This window comes from Sorex araneus, chromosome 1 (assembly GCF_027595985.1).
Source record: "Sorex araneus isolate mSorAra2 chromosome 1, mSorAra2.pri, whole genome shotgun sequence".
NCBI lineage: Eukaryota > Metazoa > Chordata > Mammalia > Eulipotyphla > Soricidae > Sorex > Sorex araneus.
This window is the reverse complement of record NC_073302.1, coordinates 200,741,020-200,761,607: the sequence shown is the minus strand read 5'-3', so window position 1 is coordinate 200,761,607 and position 20,588 is coordinate 200,741,020. Positions and strand designations below refer to the sequence as shown.

The 20,588-nt window shown below is 37.4% G+C and overlaps 1 protein-coding gene across 7 annotated transcripts in view; it reads left to right on the top strand.

Moving 5' to 3' along the window:
* The window catches only part of GALNT13 (polypeptide N-acetylgalactosaminyltransferase 13), a 725,693-nt gene that overhangs the window by 681,771 nt on the left and 23,334 nt on the right, over positions 1-20,588 (top strand). For 5 of the 7 annotated variants that reach the window (XM_055135818.1, XM_055135827.1, XM_055135849.1 and 2 more), the window contains 2 exons: positions 7,108-7,242; positions 17,403-17,603. In XM_055135818.1, the coding sequence (XP_054991793.1) occupies positions 7,108-7,242; positions 17,403-17,588 (321 nt within the window). In that variant the 3' untranslated portion in view covers positions 17,589-17,603. Of the gene's footprint in view, positions 1-7,107; positions 7,243-17,402; positions 17,604-20,588 lie in introns of those variants that run through there. The other 2 variants (XM_055135847.1, XM_055135838.1) reach the window with 1 other exon arrangement.

Below are 20,588 nucleotides of genomic sequence, written 5' to 3'. Positions count from 1 at the left end.
GGGGCCGGAAGGAGGAGGTGCCGCCAGCACACCTCCGGATGGAACCCCGGCGACACTGGGCAGCAACTAACACGGCTCCAGGATTCGGGACTGGGACAGATCCGAGCCGCGCGGCCACTAATGCGGCCGCGCGACCTTTTCTAAAACCTGAAAACATACAATGTTTGAATGGAAAACTAATTATCAAATGCCTGCTTATTAGGGTTATCTTGTTTGGGGATATAACTCCCACAACAATAGTGAGTTTTGTGTTGAAATATGGAACGTAATCAAGGTGAAGAGAAAATAAAGTGAGGTTCATCAGTTATACAGTTGGGATGGGGGGCGGGGGTTATACCGGGGATTTTGGTGGTGGAATATGGGCACTGGTGAAGGGATGGTGTTTGAATACGGTATAACTGAGACATAAACCTGAGAACGCTGTAACTTTCCACATGGTGATAAAATTTTAAAAAAATAAAGATTTAACAAAAAAAAAAAAAAAGAAAATGACCTTTTTAGTGTGGTTTGTAAAACCAGAGTAATCAACAGGACTATGAAGAGAGATATGTAATGCTAACATCTCACAATTTTATGTGTTTTAGGGTTAAAATGCATAAATGTTTTAATGAGGTAGCATGGCATTAATATTTATACTTATACATTTATATGTAGATACGCAATGTTACTACACCACAACTACCACCAAAATGCCAATATTCTTCCACCATATTCACCACAATCAGACTTTTCTCCTGCAGAAATTTCTTTTGCACAGTCACATATGGAATATTTTAAGTAAAACCCTTCATATGTGTTCATGATTCAAGCACTTTATCGTAAGTCTGACGTGGGCTTTAACTACAGCAGATCAGACTGGGAGGTTATCTCCTAGGAATTACACATACAATGTGGAGTGTGCGTTATGCAGAATAATAGAGAGAAGCAATAGCAATAGTAAGAACAAGCAGCTGCTTAGCAAATCTAGTAAAAGATGTGAGAGAGTTCCTAATGTCATAAGGAATTGGTAAGAAGTAATTCCAGGGAGTAATCACATTGCTGGGGTACAGACTGGTAAATAGCTAAATATGCAGGAGACTATTGGTAAGAGATTAAAATCAAAAGAATATTTAATTATATGTGTGTACCTCCTGTAGAAATTGGAGAAACCCATTAAGACTGTGTAACTCACCCACACCTAGAGCTTCAGGTCCTACCTAAGTACACTCAGCTCAGATAAAAGAGCTGGAGTGGAGAGTAAGGACAAGTGTGGAATATTACTATGGAAGCCACAGTAAGCAAAGGTATGGCGATTCTTCCAAGTCAGTTTGCTGTCTCCATTGAAAAGGCATCAGAACTCTCCCAATAGCATGAGAGAGACACCTTTAAAACAAGTTTATGTTTTATTCTTATATATGTCTTCTCAAGGCAAATCACCCAGCCTCCATATCCCTTGCTAGGAAATAAACCTTTTGTCAAAGAGATTTTTTTTGTTTCCTCCGGCAATACACTGAAAGTGTCAGGGAAGTCTGTCATCGAGTATCAGATCCCTCCCTGGGATTTGGGTAGGGCAAACAGGCTGGACACAGGCAAGAGCAAATCCTACATCTTAAAAGTCTTTGGGTATTGACTATATACAGGTATTGACTATATACGTATTATTATCAGGCCACAACCTGGTATTTGCATCAAACACGGCAATACTAAACTGAATATCAGTTACAGAAAGCTTTCTCAGCACTTACTTCTCTACAAAGCACAGTTCTGAGTGGAAATGTGGCACACTCAGTGGTGCTCAGGGCTTGCTCCTGGCAGTGCACTCAGGGATTAGACCTGGTGGCCTTGGTGGATGATATAAGTGCCAGGGATTGAATCCAGGTCAGTCATATGCAAGAAAGATGTCTACTCTCATACTATCTCTCCAGCCTCCTTAAGAAAGTTTTGTTTATAGTAGTTCAAAGTGAATTTCATTAGCCTCTTTATATCTGATTATAAAATCAGATATAAGAAAAAGCACAAAGATGTAATTATGGGTAAAAGGTGATAGATAGAAAGGATTAATAATTGATGCCACATCTAATAACTCCTAGATAATATCAAGAATAATATCAAGACATGCTAACATACCTGAATTATTGGTTACTTTATTTTTAAAATGTTTTAGAAATTTAAACATTAAGATGGGGGAAGCTAAACTAATAGTCCAGTAGGTAGGGCATTGCCTTGCCCCAGCAAGACCTTGGTTTGGTTTGATATCCATCATCCTATATGATCCTGCTAACCCTGCCAGGGCTGATTTCTGAGCACAGAGCCAGGAATAAGCCATCAGTACTGCTGGGTGTGACCCAAAAACTAAGAGGGAGAGAGAGAGAGAGAGAGAGAGAGAGAGAGAGAGAGAGAGAGAGAGAGAGAGAGAGAGAGAGAGAGAGAGAGCACAAAAGAGATTTTCAGGCATGAAATTAAAAAAAAAGGCACCCAATCCTTCCTTTGCAGTAATGACAGAAAATAAGATTATATAAATTATTTTTCAAGAAATAGTATCTGTATATCAAATATTTTTCTATTTGGTTATGCTTTTGCATGCAAAAGCAAAAGATAATTTCAAATATGCAAATATAGCTTTCTTGAATGTAAATTGCTTAAGTAATTAAATATCTGTTAAGGAAGCAATTTCGATATGAATTTTTTCCCTCAGTACTGAAATATACCTATAGTTGGGAGAGATATTTCTCTAGAAATTTCCCTCCCTCAGATTTTGCAATCTGATTTGTTCATTTAATTAAACGTGTTGGCAATTATTTTTAAAATATTAACCATAATTGAGGAAGATGCAAATACCTATCTTTGGTATTTCTATAAAATAAATAAGAGTTTGGTTATTTGTCTTTTTACTTAAAAATATAAAGTGTTAACATAGCAAACTTTTTCTGAATTCTGTATGTAAAGTCTATACTTGTATCTCCTACAGTTCAATTAAAGGAACCTTAAATATGTCTGAGATTTTTATATTATTGAATGTATATTGAAAATTATATTATTAGAATGTGTAATGTGAAGAAATTTGTTCTAAGATAACAACTTGAGGGTACATGGGTTCCATTATTGACTTTGCAATTTACTCTTAACCTCTTCCTGTGACTTTCTTCAGAGTCCTATATAGAAGTGCTGTAGAGGCAACATTTTCACAGCCTGACTTGTTCTGTTTACAGAGTATCATTCCAAAGTTTATAAGTGATTTGTAAAAATTACTACCTCAGCTTTCACCAGACTGCTTTTGTTCTGTTTTGTTTTGTTTGGGGGGGGTCACACCTTGTGCTGCTCATGAATTACCTGAACCCTGTGTTCAAACATAACTCCTTGCTTGGGAGACCATGGATCCAACCCAGTTGGCTGTGTGCAAAAGCACCTTATCCCCCATGATATCTTTGGCCCTTCACCAGACTGTTTTAGGGAAACAATATCATCATCATCATCATCATCATCATCATCATCATCATCATCATCCCGTTGATCATCGATTTTCTCGAGCAGTCTCAGTAACATCTCCATTCGTCCTAGCCCTGAGATTTTAGAAGCCTCTCGTTACCTGTCCTTCCCAACAGTGCCACATTGGAGGCTCTTTCAGGGTCAGGGGAAAGAGACTCATCATTGTTACTGGTTTTGGCATATGAATACGCCATGGGGAGTTTGCCAGGCTCTCCCATGCGGGCAGGAAACACTCTGTAGCTTGCCAGGTTCTCCAAGAGGGAGAAATAAGCTATAAGATGTTGTGTGGCCCCGGAGATTGGTTTTATAGTCTCTGGATGTTGGTCATTGATGGGATTATATGGCACCAGGGGCAATTTCTGCGTGTGACCACCTAGCTACTGGAAAATGGGGGATCTGGGCGGAAGAGGCCCAGTCCCGATCTGAGCAGACTTGGAGATCTCAGCCCTGGGTCCCACACACCTGGGTTCCTCTGCCAGTTCCTTCATGCGTGAGGCTTGTCTGAACATGTGGAGAGGGACCTTGAGCATGGCTGTGGCTGGGCTCCAGAGGTCTTCAGCTGTGGGGGCTTTCCTTGGGGCAGGGAGGGAAACTCAACCTACCTCCTCCGAGGGGCCAGGGTGAAGACAGCCAGGTGCAGGGACAAGAGACTCTGCCTTGCTTCAGAAGTCCATAAACAAATCTCAAAAGAGATTAAAAGACATAGTAAATTTCGAACCAGAGCAAGGCTGAACAGATCCAGGTAGATCGTAGGGGGGCAGGTTTGCCTGGTGCCCTCCAGCAGCCACTTGCTCCCATAACCCAAAATTGCTGCCATGCCCCTTGCCAGACTCTACCATCCTGGAATGAACCTCACACCAAGATATTAATCTGCTGAAAATTCAGATATGCAGGTTTTGTGACTAAAATCTCCAGGCTTTCTTGAGGTTGGGATGGGCTACCTCTCCACACCTTCCTCTACGTCTGGAAGCCCTGGCAGTCACATCCACACCCTAAAGCCACCAACCAGTTTTTTTTTAACTTAAATAAAGCTACTGAACAAACACAATGACCTCATAGTACCTGTATTGCAAACTATAATGCACAAAAGAAAATAGAGAGAGGAAGAAAGGTGCCTGCTATAGAGTCAAGCAACAGGGTACGTGTGTTAGGAGGGTGGTGGGAGGGAAACTGCGGACATTGGGGGTGAGAAATATACACTGGTGGAGGGATGGGTGTTGGAACATTGCAAAACTGAAACCAAATCATGAATAGTTTTGCGATGGTCTGATAGTGATTCAATAAAAATTTTAAAAAAGAGAAAAGAAAAAAATTAAATTTGTTAGGTATTAATATTGGAAATCCCTGGTATCCATTTATATAATTGAGATAAATTCAATGAAGAGCCCGACCTGAAATATAGTGCAAAAGTTAATGAGCTTGGCTTGCCTGTGGCCAATCCTGGTTCAGTTCCTGTCTTCCCATGTTTCCTGAAACTTCCTGGAGTTCTCCCCAGCACAGCCAGGTGTGGCCCATGGGCCCTTCTGCCCCACCTCCTAACCCCCCAAATAAAGAGAGCCACAGAGGAGGTTGTCACATGGAGCCCCAGTAGTGGCTTTCAGGATGCAAGGCAAGTAACCTTACTCCCTATACTCCCTGATCCCCACTCCTCAGTTCTACCTTGGGGGTTGTCCTTTTAGATTTAATGAAAAAAAAATTAAAAATGTTGACTACGAAGGCAGCTTGATGGAAGGATACCTTCAGGCAAATGTTAAATCTTCAAAGATTTTGTAAGAGAATAAAGTGTAATTGATAGGCTTATAGCTGATAAGCAGAGTCTTATATTTTACTGTAAATATGCAAGAGATTTTGCTTGTACATTTAAAGGATGCCACTTTTACCAGTTGTGTTTTGTATATTTTCATAACCAATCTCTAGGCTATTCTTATTTTTTTTGTTATTTGTTGTTTTGGGGCCATTCTGGGTGGTATTCAGAGCTTACTTCTGACTGTACGAGGGATTACTTTTGGCAGGGCTCAGAGATTGCATATCAGGTGCCAAACCTGGGTCTGCCATTGCAAGGCCAGAGCCCTACCAGCTGTACTATTGCCTTAACCCCTTAATGAAGCTTTTATTTATTTATTTGAGAGTACTTTTGGATCACTCCTGGTGGTGCTCAGGGCTTACTTCTAATTCTGTGCTCAAGGATCATTCCTAGCAGTTTTGGGGTTTATATGGGATATCAGGGATGGTGGCCGTATGCAAGGCAAGTATCCTACCCACTATACCCACTATAGTATTGCTCTGACCCACATAAACTTTTTTTTGGGGGGGTCACACCCAGCGATGCTCAGGAGTTACTCCTGGTTCTGCATTTAGGATTATTCCTGGCGATGCTTGGGGGACCATATGGGAAGCTGGGGATAGAACCCAGGTCGGTTGTGTGTAAGGCAAACGCCCTAACCACTCCAGTGAGTATTATCTCTCTGCCCCCCCACATAAACTTTTTATTCGAAGGAAATTGCTGCTTTTATTTTGTTGACCTTTCTCCTCCTTTATCCTTTCCCTACCATAAGGATTTACTTTTGTTTCTAAGACCTTGTGGCCAAATGAGGGTGGAGTTTTGCATTATATAGTTAAAAGACTAGCATAAAAAGGAAATCTATATTTCGAGTAGAACAAGAAGTTCTGTGCTCTGTGATGGCACAATCAGTCCACGGTGTGGAAGAAGTATAACTCTTTATGGGAACAACATAGGCTAGGCGTGCTTGGCAATTGCATATTGAATTCTGTAAGCCTTCCTGGCCCCCACTCTTCGCATACCCTTCACTACCTGCAAGTGGACTTTGAACACTTTACTATCAGAGCTCAAGGGATATAAAATCACCAAAAAATCTGGAGGGAAACAATATAAATATTGAAAATCTTCTGCCTTGACTCTGCAAGGGAAAATCAGATAACCACAGAATACTTAACTATCATAGCTAACAGAAGGGAATGATTTCTATAATTATTCACTTGATAATGTTATTAAAATTTTAGTAATCAATGTTATATATAAATTATTTGAACCAGGAACAAAAAGTATAGATTACTAAAGCATCAGTTTGAATTAATGAACCTTTTGAGAATTAATATAGTCAAATTCAGCCAAAACCATAACAAAAAGCCTACCCTTATTTAGTGAGCTCTCTAGAAAAGGTAATTTCTACAACCCTGAAAACCCTACTATCTGTATTTAATAAGCTTTTTAATGTGTTTTTGAAAAAGAAATATTTAAATATTGAAAATATTAAATATTTTATGACAAATATCAGTCTGTAGCTGGGGGATTGGTTACAAAGCAGCCAGAACAAACCCTGCCCTTTTTCTGAGCCTCATGTAAGCTTCCACATTTTATTGGCTCAGACCTATCCTCAGATTTACAAATTAAGTACAGAGTGGGAGATGTAGTACCCACAAATAATAACATCTTAATTTGTTATATTGAGTCACATGATTATGAAACAGATTATTCTGACTTTAACTTATAGCAAAGGAAAGGCCCTCAGAGAAATAAGGTCACAAAAGAGCAGTGATCAGTGGAAAACACAAGTTTGTCTGATTTGAAAATTTCCATGGATAAATCTGATTGACTGTGACTTTTTAAAAACATATTTTTAGGTATTTTCTTATACTGCCGACAAAGAAATCCGAACTGACGACTTGTGCTTGGATGTTTCCAGACTTAATGGACCTGTAATCATGTTAAAATGCCACCACATGAGAGGAAATCAGTTATGGGAATACGATGCTGAGGTATAGTGTTTTCCTTAATTTACTAATTTTACTGCCTAACTTCAGTTATATATATTTGAAATGCATTGAAGTCCTAAGTGACTTTTTTGCATGCTAAGAAGTATATTGTTAAGCATGAATGTGCTTATTTCATGATTAGAATAAGATATCATTAGAATAAGATATCATTATTTAGTAAAATCTATTACTAAACATTTTATTGAATTAGTATAAAACAAGACAAAGGCTAATAAAAATAATTTTTATATGCTTACAATTTAGTACCAGACACATGCTCAACACAAATTAGTCAAGGGACAATACAACTTATTTAAAAGGTAGGTATGCATAAAAATAGACATACAAGAAAACTGCACAATAATTTCAAATTTTAAAGTTTAAATTATAGTTGTGGAATTTATGCATTTAACTTAAAGAGAAAACAGCTGGCAAGATCTGTATGAATGATCTTTACAAAAAAATGTTTTTCAAGTTAAATTAACAAATTTTACGTGTAGTGAGTTAAGCAATTTCTATCTATAGCAATGTGTCTAATATAAAAGAGAAAGAGAAAACAATACAATTTCTAATAGGGAGTTATGGCCAGGGTGAGTGTAAACAACTGAACAACCATAAGATGGAGCTAATAAAAAATAAATATTTTCCTCTGCTTTAGAATTTGCCTTAAAATAGCTTTATTTCTTTCAGTTCTCTTTGTTTAGCAAATGGTTTGGACATCGTAGTTATATTTTCCTCATTATTAAATGGTTGATGACTTATTGAAGATAAGATAAAGATATAAACTTAATTCCCACTGTATGCATAACATTAGTAATGAATTAATTTCACAATAGCAATATTCTTTGTAAGCCTTAAATAATGAGTAAGGGTATCATTTTAACAACTATTACTAATAATTTACTAGTTTTTTTTAAAAAATAAACCTTTTTAATGCCATTTTAATTTGCATGATATTATATTTTCTTAAGTATAACATAAGGAATATGAGTTGGTTATGTATTTAATTCTTACATTATTTGAAACTGTTGTTAAAATTTTACAAATTTATTATAAAGTATCCCAATCTTTTGGATATTAATATTCTTCTTCTGGGTCATAGTAAAGACTAACACCTTGAATTAGTGCATATTGTTCTAGTAGATTCTAGTTACTTTATTTAACAACCTCTTCCCTTCTATTTAGGTATTACCTATTATTGTCACTCTTAATATGAAGCCATACAAAGGACATTGTCTCTAATAATAGATGTTTAGTCTTTCTTACAAATATTTACAAAGTAATATTTTATGTAAAATTTGCCATTCTTTAGTTTTCACCAAGAACCCAGAGCTTTAGTGAGTTTCTCTTAAGAATGATAAATAGAGCATATATTTCCAAAAACAAAGAGAGAGAAAGAAACGAGTGCACATTTTGTTTTTCATAAGAAGATGTAATCTTGGCCAGATAAAGAGTTCAGTGGGCAGGGCCCTTGCCTTGAAGGTAGCCAAGTTGGTTCAATCCCCTGCACCACATATGGTCCCTGACCCTGCCAGAAGTGAACCCTGAGTGCACAGCCAGGAGTAAGCCCTGAGCCTGTCGGGTGTGGCCCCAAAACAAAACAAAAGAAGAATGAAATGTGTAGCAAAAGCAGTACAGTAGGTAGGTCATATACCTTACACATTTCCAACCGGGGTTCGAAATCCAGCATCCCATATAGTCCCCCAAGCACCACTCGGAGTGATTCCTGAGCCTGGAGTAACCCCTAAGCATTGCTGGTGTGCTTCGTCCCCCCAAATAGAAAAAATGCAATGCTGAATTTAAATACACCTTTAATTTCTAAACTTAGGCATTTGCCTTGCACGTGGTCGACCCAGGTTCCATATCTCTGTCCCACTTGGAGAGCCCGGCAAGCTACCGAAAGCATCTTGCTTGCACAGCAGAGCATGGCAAGCTACCCATGGCGTATTCGATATGCCAAAAACTGTAACAAAGCTCACAATGAAGGCGTTACTGGTGCTCACTCAAGCAAATCGATGAGCAATGGGATGACAGTGACTGTGATACAGTGATATCTAAAGTTTTTAGTGGACAAAGGTTTCTACAGTCATAATTTAAATCCATTCGCTGTAGCACTGTAGCACTGTCATCCCATTGTTTATCGATTTGCTTAAGCAGGCACCAGTAATGTCTCCATTGTGAGACTTGTTACTGTTTTTGGCATACCGAATATGCCACGGGTAGCTTGCCAGGCTCTGCAGTGGGGGCGGGATACTCTCAGTAGCTTGCCGAGCTCTCCGAGAGGGACAGAGGAATCGAACTCGGGTCAGCCACATGCAAGGCAAACGCCCTAATGGCTGTGCTACTGTTCGTAATTAGGCATATTTGGGGGTTTAAATTTTTATCAGGCACCAATAATATTACTGAATACAGAAAGCCTTTGTAAAATATGAAAGTGTGTAGCTTTATCTAAGACAAACAGAAATGTTTTTTGTAAATTTGCTATTTTAAATAACAAGTGGTTCTTATTGCATTACTTTAGAACATTATGATAATTTGTGTGTTGTAAACACACAAAAGTTCATAATGTTCTGTAAAATTCAGATTTTAATAAAAATTTTTATCATCTTTATAGAGATCACAGTTTAATTTTATTCTTATATTTTTGTTCTTTCAAAACGAAGTCATGTTGTCTAAATTTAACATTTTAAATCCCCATTACAAATTACCAAACAAGAGAAATATGAACCATAGAGAAAGAAGTGAAATAAAATAATTACCATATTTTATATAACAATTGTGCACAATTGACTAAGAATGTTAGTCCTTAAAGAATTAATCTTGGGGGACTGGAGCAATAGCACAGTGGGTAGGGCGTTTGCCTTGCATGAGGCCAATCAGGGTTTGATTCCCAGCATCCCATTTGGTCTCCTGAGCACTGCCAGGAGTAATTCCTGAGTGTACAGCCAGGAATAACCCCTGTGCATCTCTGGGTGTTACCCTCCTCTCCCCTGCCACCACCAAAAAGCAAAAAAAAAAAAAAAGAAGGAATTAATTTTGGGAAAGTTTCAATAAAAATATTAATGAAATTACTTTTTTAATGTTTTAAATTTAGGGTTACTTTAATTTGTAGCCAACTCTAATCATTGCTACCCAAAGTGTGATTGTAGGGCTAGTAATAACAGCTGGAACCTTGTGAGAAATTGGGAATAGAGTTTGGAGAGAGAAATCAATGAGCTGATTACAAGCTTCACATAGGCAGTAGGTGAGTCTAGGTTCAATCCGCGGTGCTGTGTGGTCCAGAGCACTTGAGTATGGATCCTCCTGCATAGAATTGAGAGTCATTCCTGAGCACTCTTGGGTATGACCCTAAAACAAAAAATAAAAAATAATAAATTAAGAATAAACACACTGGGGGGCTGGAGCAATAGCACAGTGGGTAGGGCTTTTGCCTTCATGAAGCCAACCCAGGTTCGATTCCCAGCATCCCATATGGTCCCCTGAGCACTGCCAGGAGTAATTCCTGAGTGCAGAGCCAGGAGTAACACCTGTGCATTGCTGGGTGTGGCCGAAAAAGAAAAAAAAAAGAATAAACACACCATTCTAGACTCAATACATTCTAGACTGAAGTCCTTCATGAATACATTAAATTTCAAGATAAAAAGGCCTAAATAGCCATTTATTTTTCTTATTCTTTTTAAACATTTGAAAAATATCTTTAATTTAGGGAAAGGCATAAATATACTTTGGAAAAGGACAAGAAGGGAGAGGGGAAGGAAGTAGAGCCCAGATGAGAAATGCTGCAATGGGAAAAGAGAAGTAATGAATTCCCAGGTAATTCTGTTCTCATCTTCAGAGTGCTGCTTACTGCTTCTTCAGTTCAATCTTCTTTGTCCTTCTCTCTTTAAAACTGCACTTTTGGTAACAAGGGCAAAATTATTCTTCTTTGTGAAACCTCTGAAGTGCTGCTGTTTCAAAGCAGAATAAAATTTGGTGGAGTTCATAGAATCACCGAGCTAAATGTTCCTTGCAGTTCTCTCTTTTCAACCTTTTGCAGGAGGAATCTAAGCACAAAGATCACACTGCCAGAGGCAGAGGCAAGATTTAGTTCCTAATAAAGTAATCAAAGAAAGCTTGTTATCACTTCTATTGTAGACTTCACAGTGTGAATAGCTGAAATAGTCCATCACGTTTCTCCCAATGTCTTTACAGCCTTAGAGAAGAAAATCACAAATAGAGCAGGATTGTTAGACTATCCAAAGGAAAAATGTGACAGTATACTAAAAACCTCAAAACATGGATTATATTCAGGTACTTTGGTTTATTTTCTTAGGTAAGTGAAAGAAAGAGAAGAGCATAAAGTTTAGTGAGTTTCCAACACCCCAAAGGAGAGAGAGAGCAAAAGGGAATGCCCTGCCCCAGAGGCGGGGTGGGGTGGGGTGGGGCAAAAGGGCTGGGGGTGGTGGGAGGGATACTGGTGGTGGAGAATGGGCACTGGTGGAGGGATGGGCACTCGATCATTGTAAGACTGAAATATAAGCACAAAAGTTTGTAAGTCTCTAACTGCAGCTCACAGTGATTCGTGTAAAAATCAAAAAATAAAAATAAATTAAAAAAATTTAGTGAATTTCTGTACTTTAATTTTATTTTCTCATGCAAATCTTTTAACAGTTCCATATGATAATAAGATCATTACATGTAGTCTAACATTAGGTAGTAAAACTTTCAGAGTTTAGATAATATTTAACACAGAATATCTTAATTACTAAATAATATTTGAGAGTAACAATGAAATAATTATTTCAGAAATAATTTATTTTTAATGAAATAATTTTAATGAAATAACAATGATTATTAATTATACATTTTTTAATGAAACAGTACTATTTCAGAGTCTTTAATGCCTTCAGTAGGCTTTCATACTCCAGGTTTCTGATACTAAGACAATCTTTCCACCACAGTCTTTCCTTTATACCACATTAACTACCATATGAAGTAATTAAACATCCAACACAACTTGATGCTTGCAATAATGATGATTCGATAAGCTAGATGTATTATTTTATAAATAAAATAAGTAATTAAATATTAATGATTAATTGTGTTGATTAAACTTCAATTAAGTTATCAATCACATAAATATTTTTTCTTATATTTAGTAATAAGGATATTCTGCATTAAATATTATCTAGATAAGCAGGTGATTATCAAACTATGGTCTAACTGATTATGAACTCTAGATATTCTTATTGAAATTAATGCCAATTGTTTCTCCTTTAATTTGGGTGAAACTAAGCAGGTTGGTAAAAAATAAAATACACAACCATACATTTGGCTTGGTAACATTTTGTAATGTAATTAATTATGTTCAACTTGGAGACAATGTAGGCATCATTAGCAAGACTTAAAGATACCTACCTAGTCTACACTCCCTTGAATAAATTACTGAAGATTTCAGTTCTATAGAAACCCATTGCCAGGATTGAAACAATAATACAGTGGGTTAGGATGTTTACTTTGCATGCAGCAGACCTAGGTTCGATCTTCAGCATCCAATATGGTCTCACAAGTATCACCAGGAATAATTTCTGAGTGCATAATTAGGAATAAGCCCTGAGCATGGCCAGTTGACACTCCAAAACACAGAGAGAGAAAGAGAGACAGAGAGAGAGAGAAAGAGAGACAGAGACCATTGCCACTGGGTTCAATCAAAAGAAAAAAATTCTTACATTTTATCACTCTAAATTTTTTTAATTTATGAAAGTCTATTCTGAATAAATAAAATCTATCCATTCTATTTATTCAGAATTCTATACTCCATTTGAACACTACAATTGTGTTCCAATCAATTCAAAATTTATTTTTGTGTGTGTGCATAATCACACTTCTTTTTTAACATACAGACAGCTGCATACAGTGTGAAAATCTAATTTTAGATCAGATCACTTATGCTTAACAAACACTATGCAACAAAAAGGAGTAAAATAAGATGCTAAAATAAATCTTGTTTTTCATGTGACTGAGCAAGTTGACTGAGAAAATACTTATTGTGAAGTTGAAAATCATCTATACCAAGTATTCCCTAGAATCACAATAAAAGTCTTTTCTTTAACAAGAAAATATGATGAATTAGTATTTAGAGAAATCACAGAAACTTCTATTTAGAGTTTACTTAATCCCACCTCTTTTATTTACCTTTACCAGAAAGCAGGTAAATGGGAATATAATTTCAAGGTAAGTGATAGAAAACTGGCAAAATAGCCATTTTTCTGTATAGCATTCCCAATAGAAACCATAGGCTTAATTTCCCTTCTGATATCTGTGTACATCAAACTGTTTACTACCTTTGCATATTCCTATTGGTACATAGTTGTGATTCCTTGTGTAGAATTAATTAGTGAATAGGACTTTCTGCTGTTTAGTATTGCATCTTGGCAATTGTTTGTGAAACATACTTTTTATTCTTTAGAATGACCATTTTCTATTCTACTAACTGCACAGATAACCTTTGCAGGACATATACTTTTGGATAGTAATTTTCAATATTAATATTTAAATAATTATTGCTCTAGATTTAATCAATAGAGGAAATCTATTGTCTTGCTACTAAATTAGAATAGTCAGTTTATTTTCATACATATAATAACCTTAGTTTCATTTAAAAATTCTTATACAATATTTTAAACTGGGACCTGTATTATCGACTCCTCAACAAATCATACATCATCTTTACTTGTTCATTAAAATATGTTTTTAGCTTCATACTTTTTAATTTGAACAAAGATATGACCTATTTACTATTCTATAATTCTTCTTTTGCTTTCAGAAATATTCCAACCTGAAATTTGCTTTCAATAATAATGATATTCAAGTTAAATTTAAGGATACATCATGACCCATCTTTCCTTAGAAAAACATCACCTTATTGCTATCATCCTGTTGCTCATTGATTTGCATGAACGGGCACCAGTAATGTCTCCATTGTGAGATTTGTTGTTAGTGTTCTTGGCATATCGAATATGCCATGGATAGCTTGCCAGGCTGTGCCGTGTGGGCGAGATACTCTCGGTAGCTTGCCCGGCTCTCCAGGGATGGAGGAATTGAACCCGGGTCAGTCCAGTGCAAGGCGAACGCTTTACACACTGTGTTATCGCTCCAGCTCAGAAAAACATACAGATATGTTTAAGTATGTTAATATCATTACATTTTCCTATATAAAATTTTTAATTGAATCAGCATGATATATTACTACAAAGTCTTTCATGATTGGGTTTCAGTCAAATAATGTTTCAACACCTGTCTCTTCACCAGTGTAAATTTCCCATCACCAATGTTACCAGTTTCCCTCCTGCCCCCACCAGTCTGCCTCTATGGCAGACACTTTTATTTTCTCTCTCTGTCTTTTGTTCTTGCTTTATTTCCTTTTGTTCCACGTAATTTCTACAAATCGAAACATGCTGTCAGAGGTTGTCAGATGCCTGCTGCCATGTTACAAATAAAACTAATAATACTTAGGGTTCATCTTACCCTATTTTTAGTCACAGATTATTAAAGTTCTAAGAAAGATATTTTGAAGTCTGCTGTATGTCAGCTTTATGTCACAGTGTCTTCAAAACTGAGTTGACATGACAATTACCTGAAATTATGAAACACTAACTGCAAAGAAGTGGTCTGAAATGACAATAAAGAACACCAAAAAGAAAAGTAATATACAACTAATATAAAATATGCAAATTCTGAATGAACACCATAGAATAAAATAGTTATCAATAAAAATGAAATAGTTAATTTAAACAAATGAAAACACAAATGTGTTTCAAGTACTTTTAATGAAAAATACTTATCTCAACAGGGTTATTTAAGACTATCATATTTTCTGGTTTATGAATATTTAGAATTTCCTAGAACAAAACTTTTTTGCCTTTTTATGGTCATTTGTGTGAAACATTTTGGGAGCAGTATAACAGCAGTATTTTTAAAGAAAAAATGTTTTATGTTCTGCAATTACTTTTCTTAAGTAAAAATGAGTTTTGTTTAAAGTTATAAAGAAAAATCAAATTTTATTTTTCTTTTTAATATCAGATCAAATTCAAAAGCAGTGGGACCTATGATGTTAATATGGCACGAACCAAGTACAATTTAAGAAAGAGAAAAACCACTAAATATAGAGGATCACTGAAAATAGTGAATCATCAAATCTAAAAATTTTAGAGTGCAGATAGAAAATTCAACTGTTGTTTAAATGTAAGAAAAACAGGGCTGCAAGTGGTAGAAAACTTGCCTCACATTTGTGAGCTGTGAATTCAATCCCTAGTAACACACACACGTACACACTAAAAAATTTTTTTTAAATCTCCTTAACAAATCAAGTTGCATAATGGTTTCATTTTAAAAATAAAATTTTGTATGTTAACTTTCCTATTCCAGTTTGCTGTAGAACATACATCCCTGAAAAGGTAAATCCAGTGATTTGTATCCATTAAGCTGCCTAAAAGATGTTATTTAATGTCCAATTTTATATTTCACATTGGGCTTCACTAAAAGTTCAAATCAATTAAGTTATAAAGTGCTTTTAGTGGGCAGGGAACAGTCTTTTTTAAAAAAATTTTATTAGTAAACCACTGTGAGGTACAGTTACAAACTTATGAACTTTCATGTTTGTATTTGGTTTACATCCCTCCACCAGTGCCCATTCTCCTCCACCAATGTTCCCAGTATCCCTCCCACCACCCCCACCCCCACCCCAACCCCCACCACCCCACTCTGCCTCTGTGGCAGGACATTCCCTTTTGTTCTCTCTCCAGTTGGATGTTGTAGTTTGCAATAGAGGTATTGAGTGGCCATCATGTTTGGTCTATAGTTCACTTTTGGTACTCGGCTTTCAACCCAAGTGGGTCCTCCCAACATTCTCTAGTAGGTATTCCCTTCTCTGTCTCTGCTGCCTTTTCCCCCAGCATGTGAGGCCAGTTTCCAACCCGTGGGGCAGACCTCCTGGTTCTAATCTCTACTACTCAGGTGTTAGTGTCTCATTCTGCTACTTTATATTCCACATATAGTGCAATCTTTCTGTGTCAGACAGGGAACAGTCTTGATGTTATAGATGGCCATGGTCCCAGAAGTTAAGTTGTGGAAGGATAAGAAACACAATATGAAGAGGAAATGGAAATAAAATTATTAATGAATTAATAACTACATTTGGAGATTTAGGTAAGATAAAAGCCTGCATGGAGTTAATCTTTTCTTAATCTTACTCTTTCTTAACCTTCTAATCCACATGAAGATAACTAAAAGGAATCCTTTTAACAGCACTCAAAAAAACTGTGATAACAGTTTGAGTACCATATCATAAAAAGTAAAGCAATATCTTAACGCTAATTTAGCCTGGATTGGTTTATGGTTCTCAGTTAAATTTAGGGCATAGGTTGAGAGCAATAGCACAGGGGTAAAGTGCTTGCCTTGCATGCAACTGCCCAAGGCTCAACTGCCTACACTCAATACGGTCCCCTGAACACTAGGACTAATCTCTGAGGACAGAGCCAGGAAGAAGCCTGGGTATGGTCTAAAACAACAACCGCCCCCACCCCCAATTTAGATCGTAGGAGAGAAGAATACAAAGAACATAAATGAAAACCCCATAAGCAATTGAATTGCACAACTGTTTTAAATATCCACTCATCAAATAACTTATTTAGCGCTAAAATAGTTTTATCAATAGAATGAACACTGGGAATGTATCTTTTTCTATTACCAAAATTACTTTTTGCCCAAATTATGTCATCATTTGATCTCAATTTCTTCTCCATATTCTCCGCATCATCTTCATTTACTCCTGCAAAATATAGTTGATATTAAAGCCTGGCAAGCTACCGAGAGTATCGAGCCCACACGGCAGAGCCTGGCAAACTACCCTGCGTATTGGATATGCCAAAAACAGTAACAATAAGTCTCTCAATGAGAGACGTTACTGGTGCCCGCTCGAACAAATCTATGAGCAACGGGATGACAGTGACAGTGACAGATTAAAGTCACTAAAAAGATGCAGCTCAAAGCTCCATGGATGCAATTATTGTGACTTGTGCTTTTTATCCTTATCCAGTAGAAATAGTATGTTGCCAAGAATGATTGATTGATTACTGCCTTTGTACTTCATTTTGTCACTATTCATTATTTTCTTTTTCAAACAGACCCACACTCTTCTCCATGTAATCACCCAGTCCTGTCTCTCAATAAGCAAAGTAGCTGATGGTTCCAAACATCCCACGGTGGAAACATGCAATGAGAGCCCTTTGCAAAAATGGCTACTAAGAAACTATTCAAGAATGGAAATTTTTATGAATATTTTTGCAAATTCTACTGATTATATTCTCTAATTATCTTTAGAGGTTTTTGCTGCAGATTTTTATTAAATATTTGTTGTATTGGGGTTGAAGCAATATCATAGTGGGTAGGGCATTTGCCTTGCACGCGGGCAATCTGGGTTCGATTCCCAGCATCCCATATGGTCCCCTGAGCATTGCCAGGAGTAATTCCTGAGTGTAAAGCCAGGAAGTAACCCCTGTGCATTGCCGGTGTGACCCAAAAAGAAAAAAAAGTTTGTTGTACTCTTTGTTGAAATATGTGAATGACTTCAAAATATTGTGTTACTTGTCCATGAATATGTTTGATTTTTTTATTTCTTGGCTTTTGTAGAGGCTGTGGATATTGGATATTAAATGGTGTTTAGTCTATTGTTAATAAAGTTTTCAGTTTTATATTTATTTCAGATATGTATAAAGAAAAATATTTTATGGAAAATATTATGACATCGGTTCATTTTAGACTAACTTTAGTCATAGATATATGATGATATGTTTTGCTTTAAGGTTATTTGATTGCTCACTTTGCTATAAAAATAATATAGCCAAGATTGATTGGGGGATGTTTATAGAAGTTTTTAGCATCTATTCAAATACTTTATGTGGATATTGCATATTCTTTCTAGAATTTGTTATTTAAACCTGAAACTTTATGCAACTTCAACTTAGGTGTAATTTTCAACAAATCTGTGAAGTAAATTATTTCTAAGAATTTATGGTTGGTTAAATGGTATGATTATTATAAAAGTATTTTTTTAATTGCTACGTTTTCTTTAACACTTGGACAATTTGTAAATATTTTATCAATAATAATAAAGAAAGAAATCTGACAGTGAGGGGCTTTGGCATAGCTCAGTGCCAAAATACCTCTTTTACAAGCATGAAGTCAGGAGCTTGACCCCTGGTGCAACCTGCATATGGCCATAAAGGTCCTAGCATCACTGCTGCTTGAAACCCCAGGTGCTGCGATGTCTTTTGCTCTTTCTTGCACCATAGCCAAGTGTGTACAAATATCACAACTAAAGCATCTGACTTTCACCAAGTACCACAACTAAAAAATGTTCAAGCACTCAGCACTAAGGCCAATTATGTGATCTTCTACACGTGACTTTTAAGTGTGTGATCCTTTGTGAGCCAGTCCTCCAATCAGAATGTGTACAAGCATCACAATTAAAGGGGACACTGGTGGCACACGTCGTGCAAATGCCACAACGAAAGCATGCCATCCTCAGCAGAGCAAACACATGGGAGTGTGTGATCCCAAGTTATCGCCACAAACAACAACCAAAATAACAACAACATAGGACAGAGGAGGAAGGAAGAATCAGATTTCTTAGAATCAGCTGGTAATTTGAACAAGTCTTCCCTTGTATTTAGTGGAGGAGCAAGAATTCACACTCAGGTTTATTAGTATTTTTAGTGAACAACATTTTTAAGTAGAGATATGTGTTTGGTGGTTATCTTTGCCACAGTTACTTTGGACTATTAATAAATATCTTCAAAGAAAATATTTATGAGGGGTCAGAGAGACAACGACATGAGCTGAGCACACACTTGGATACTTGGTATATGGGAGATCCAGATTCAACATCCAGCACCACATGATCCCCAAATAGTACTAGGGATTACTCCTGAGTATGAAACTGGTAGTAGTCCCTGAGCACTATCAGGTGTGGCCCAAAAATGGAGGGGAGGAAGGAAGGAAGGAAGGAAGGAAGGAAGGAAGGAAGGAAGGAAGGAAGGAAGGAAGGAAGGAAGGAAGGAAGGAAGGAAGGAAGGAAGGAGGGAAGGAAGGAGGGAAGGAAGGAAGGAAGGAAGGAAGGAAGGAAGGAAGGAAGGAAGGAAGGAAGGAAGGAAGGAAGGAAGGAAGGAAGGAAGGAAGGAAGGAAGGAAGGAAGGAGGGAAGGAAGGGAGGGAAGGAAGGAAGGGAAAGAAGGAAGGAGGGAGGGAGGGAGGGAAGGGAGGGAGGGAGGGAAGGAAGGAAGGAGGGAAGGAAGGAAGGAAGGAAGGAAGGAAGGAAGGAAGGAAGGAAGGAAGGAAGGAAGGAAGGAAGGAAGGAAGGAAGGAAGGGAGGGAGGGAGGGAGGGAGGGAGGGAGGGAAGGAAGGAAGGAAGGAAGGAAGGAAAGAAGGAAGGAAGGAAGGAAGGAAGGAAGGAAGGAAGGAGGGAGGGAGGGAGGGAGGGAGGGAAGGAAAGAGGGAAGGAAGGAAGGAAGAAAGGAAGGAAGGAAGGAAGGAAGGGAGGAAGGAAGGAAGGAAGGAAGGGAGGGAGGGAGCGAGGGAGGGAGGGAGGGAAGGAAGGAAGGAAGGAAGGAAGGAAGGAAGGAAGGAAGGAAGGAAGGAAGGAAGGAAGGAAGGAAGGAAGGAAGGAAGGGAGGGAGGGAGGGAGAAAGGAAGGGAGGGAGGAAGGGAGGGAGGGAGGGAGGGAGGGAGGGAGGGAAGGAAGGAAGGAAGGAAGGAAGGAAGGAGGGAAGGAAGGAAGGAGGGAGGGAGGGAATGAGGGAATGAGGGAAGGGGAGCGGGGGAAGGAAGGAAATATTTTTTAAGAAAATGTGGCTAATATTTTTAAATTATTATTTATGTAGTTGATGCATGTACATCTCTTTACAATATCTAACAGAAGTAAACAAGGGTAAGTAGTTTTTTCAAAGGACATAAAAGAACCAGGGAGATAGCTCACCATTCTTGAACATGTACTCTTGAGTGCATGTAATGGAAGTTCAACCTCCAAAATGCATCCACTCTTCGAAGCAACTAGGTATCCCGAGACACCCCCACCTCAGCACTGATCACTAGGCCCAAGAAGCACCCATTGAACCATGGGCCTGGTTGACTTAAGTATCACGGAGAGTGGCGTGGAGCACTGATTGGGGACTCCCATCCCGATCTCACTCAAAAAAAAAAAATCAAGGATGAAACAAAAATGAATTATTTGTTGATTTTTGAACTTTCCTTAGAAAATTATTTTATCTTGAACGTGTTTAAAATTTGTAGTTGATCTATAGTCAGCAGTATGA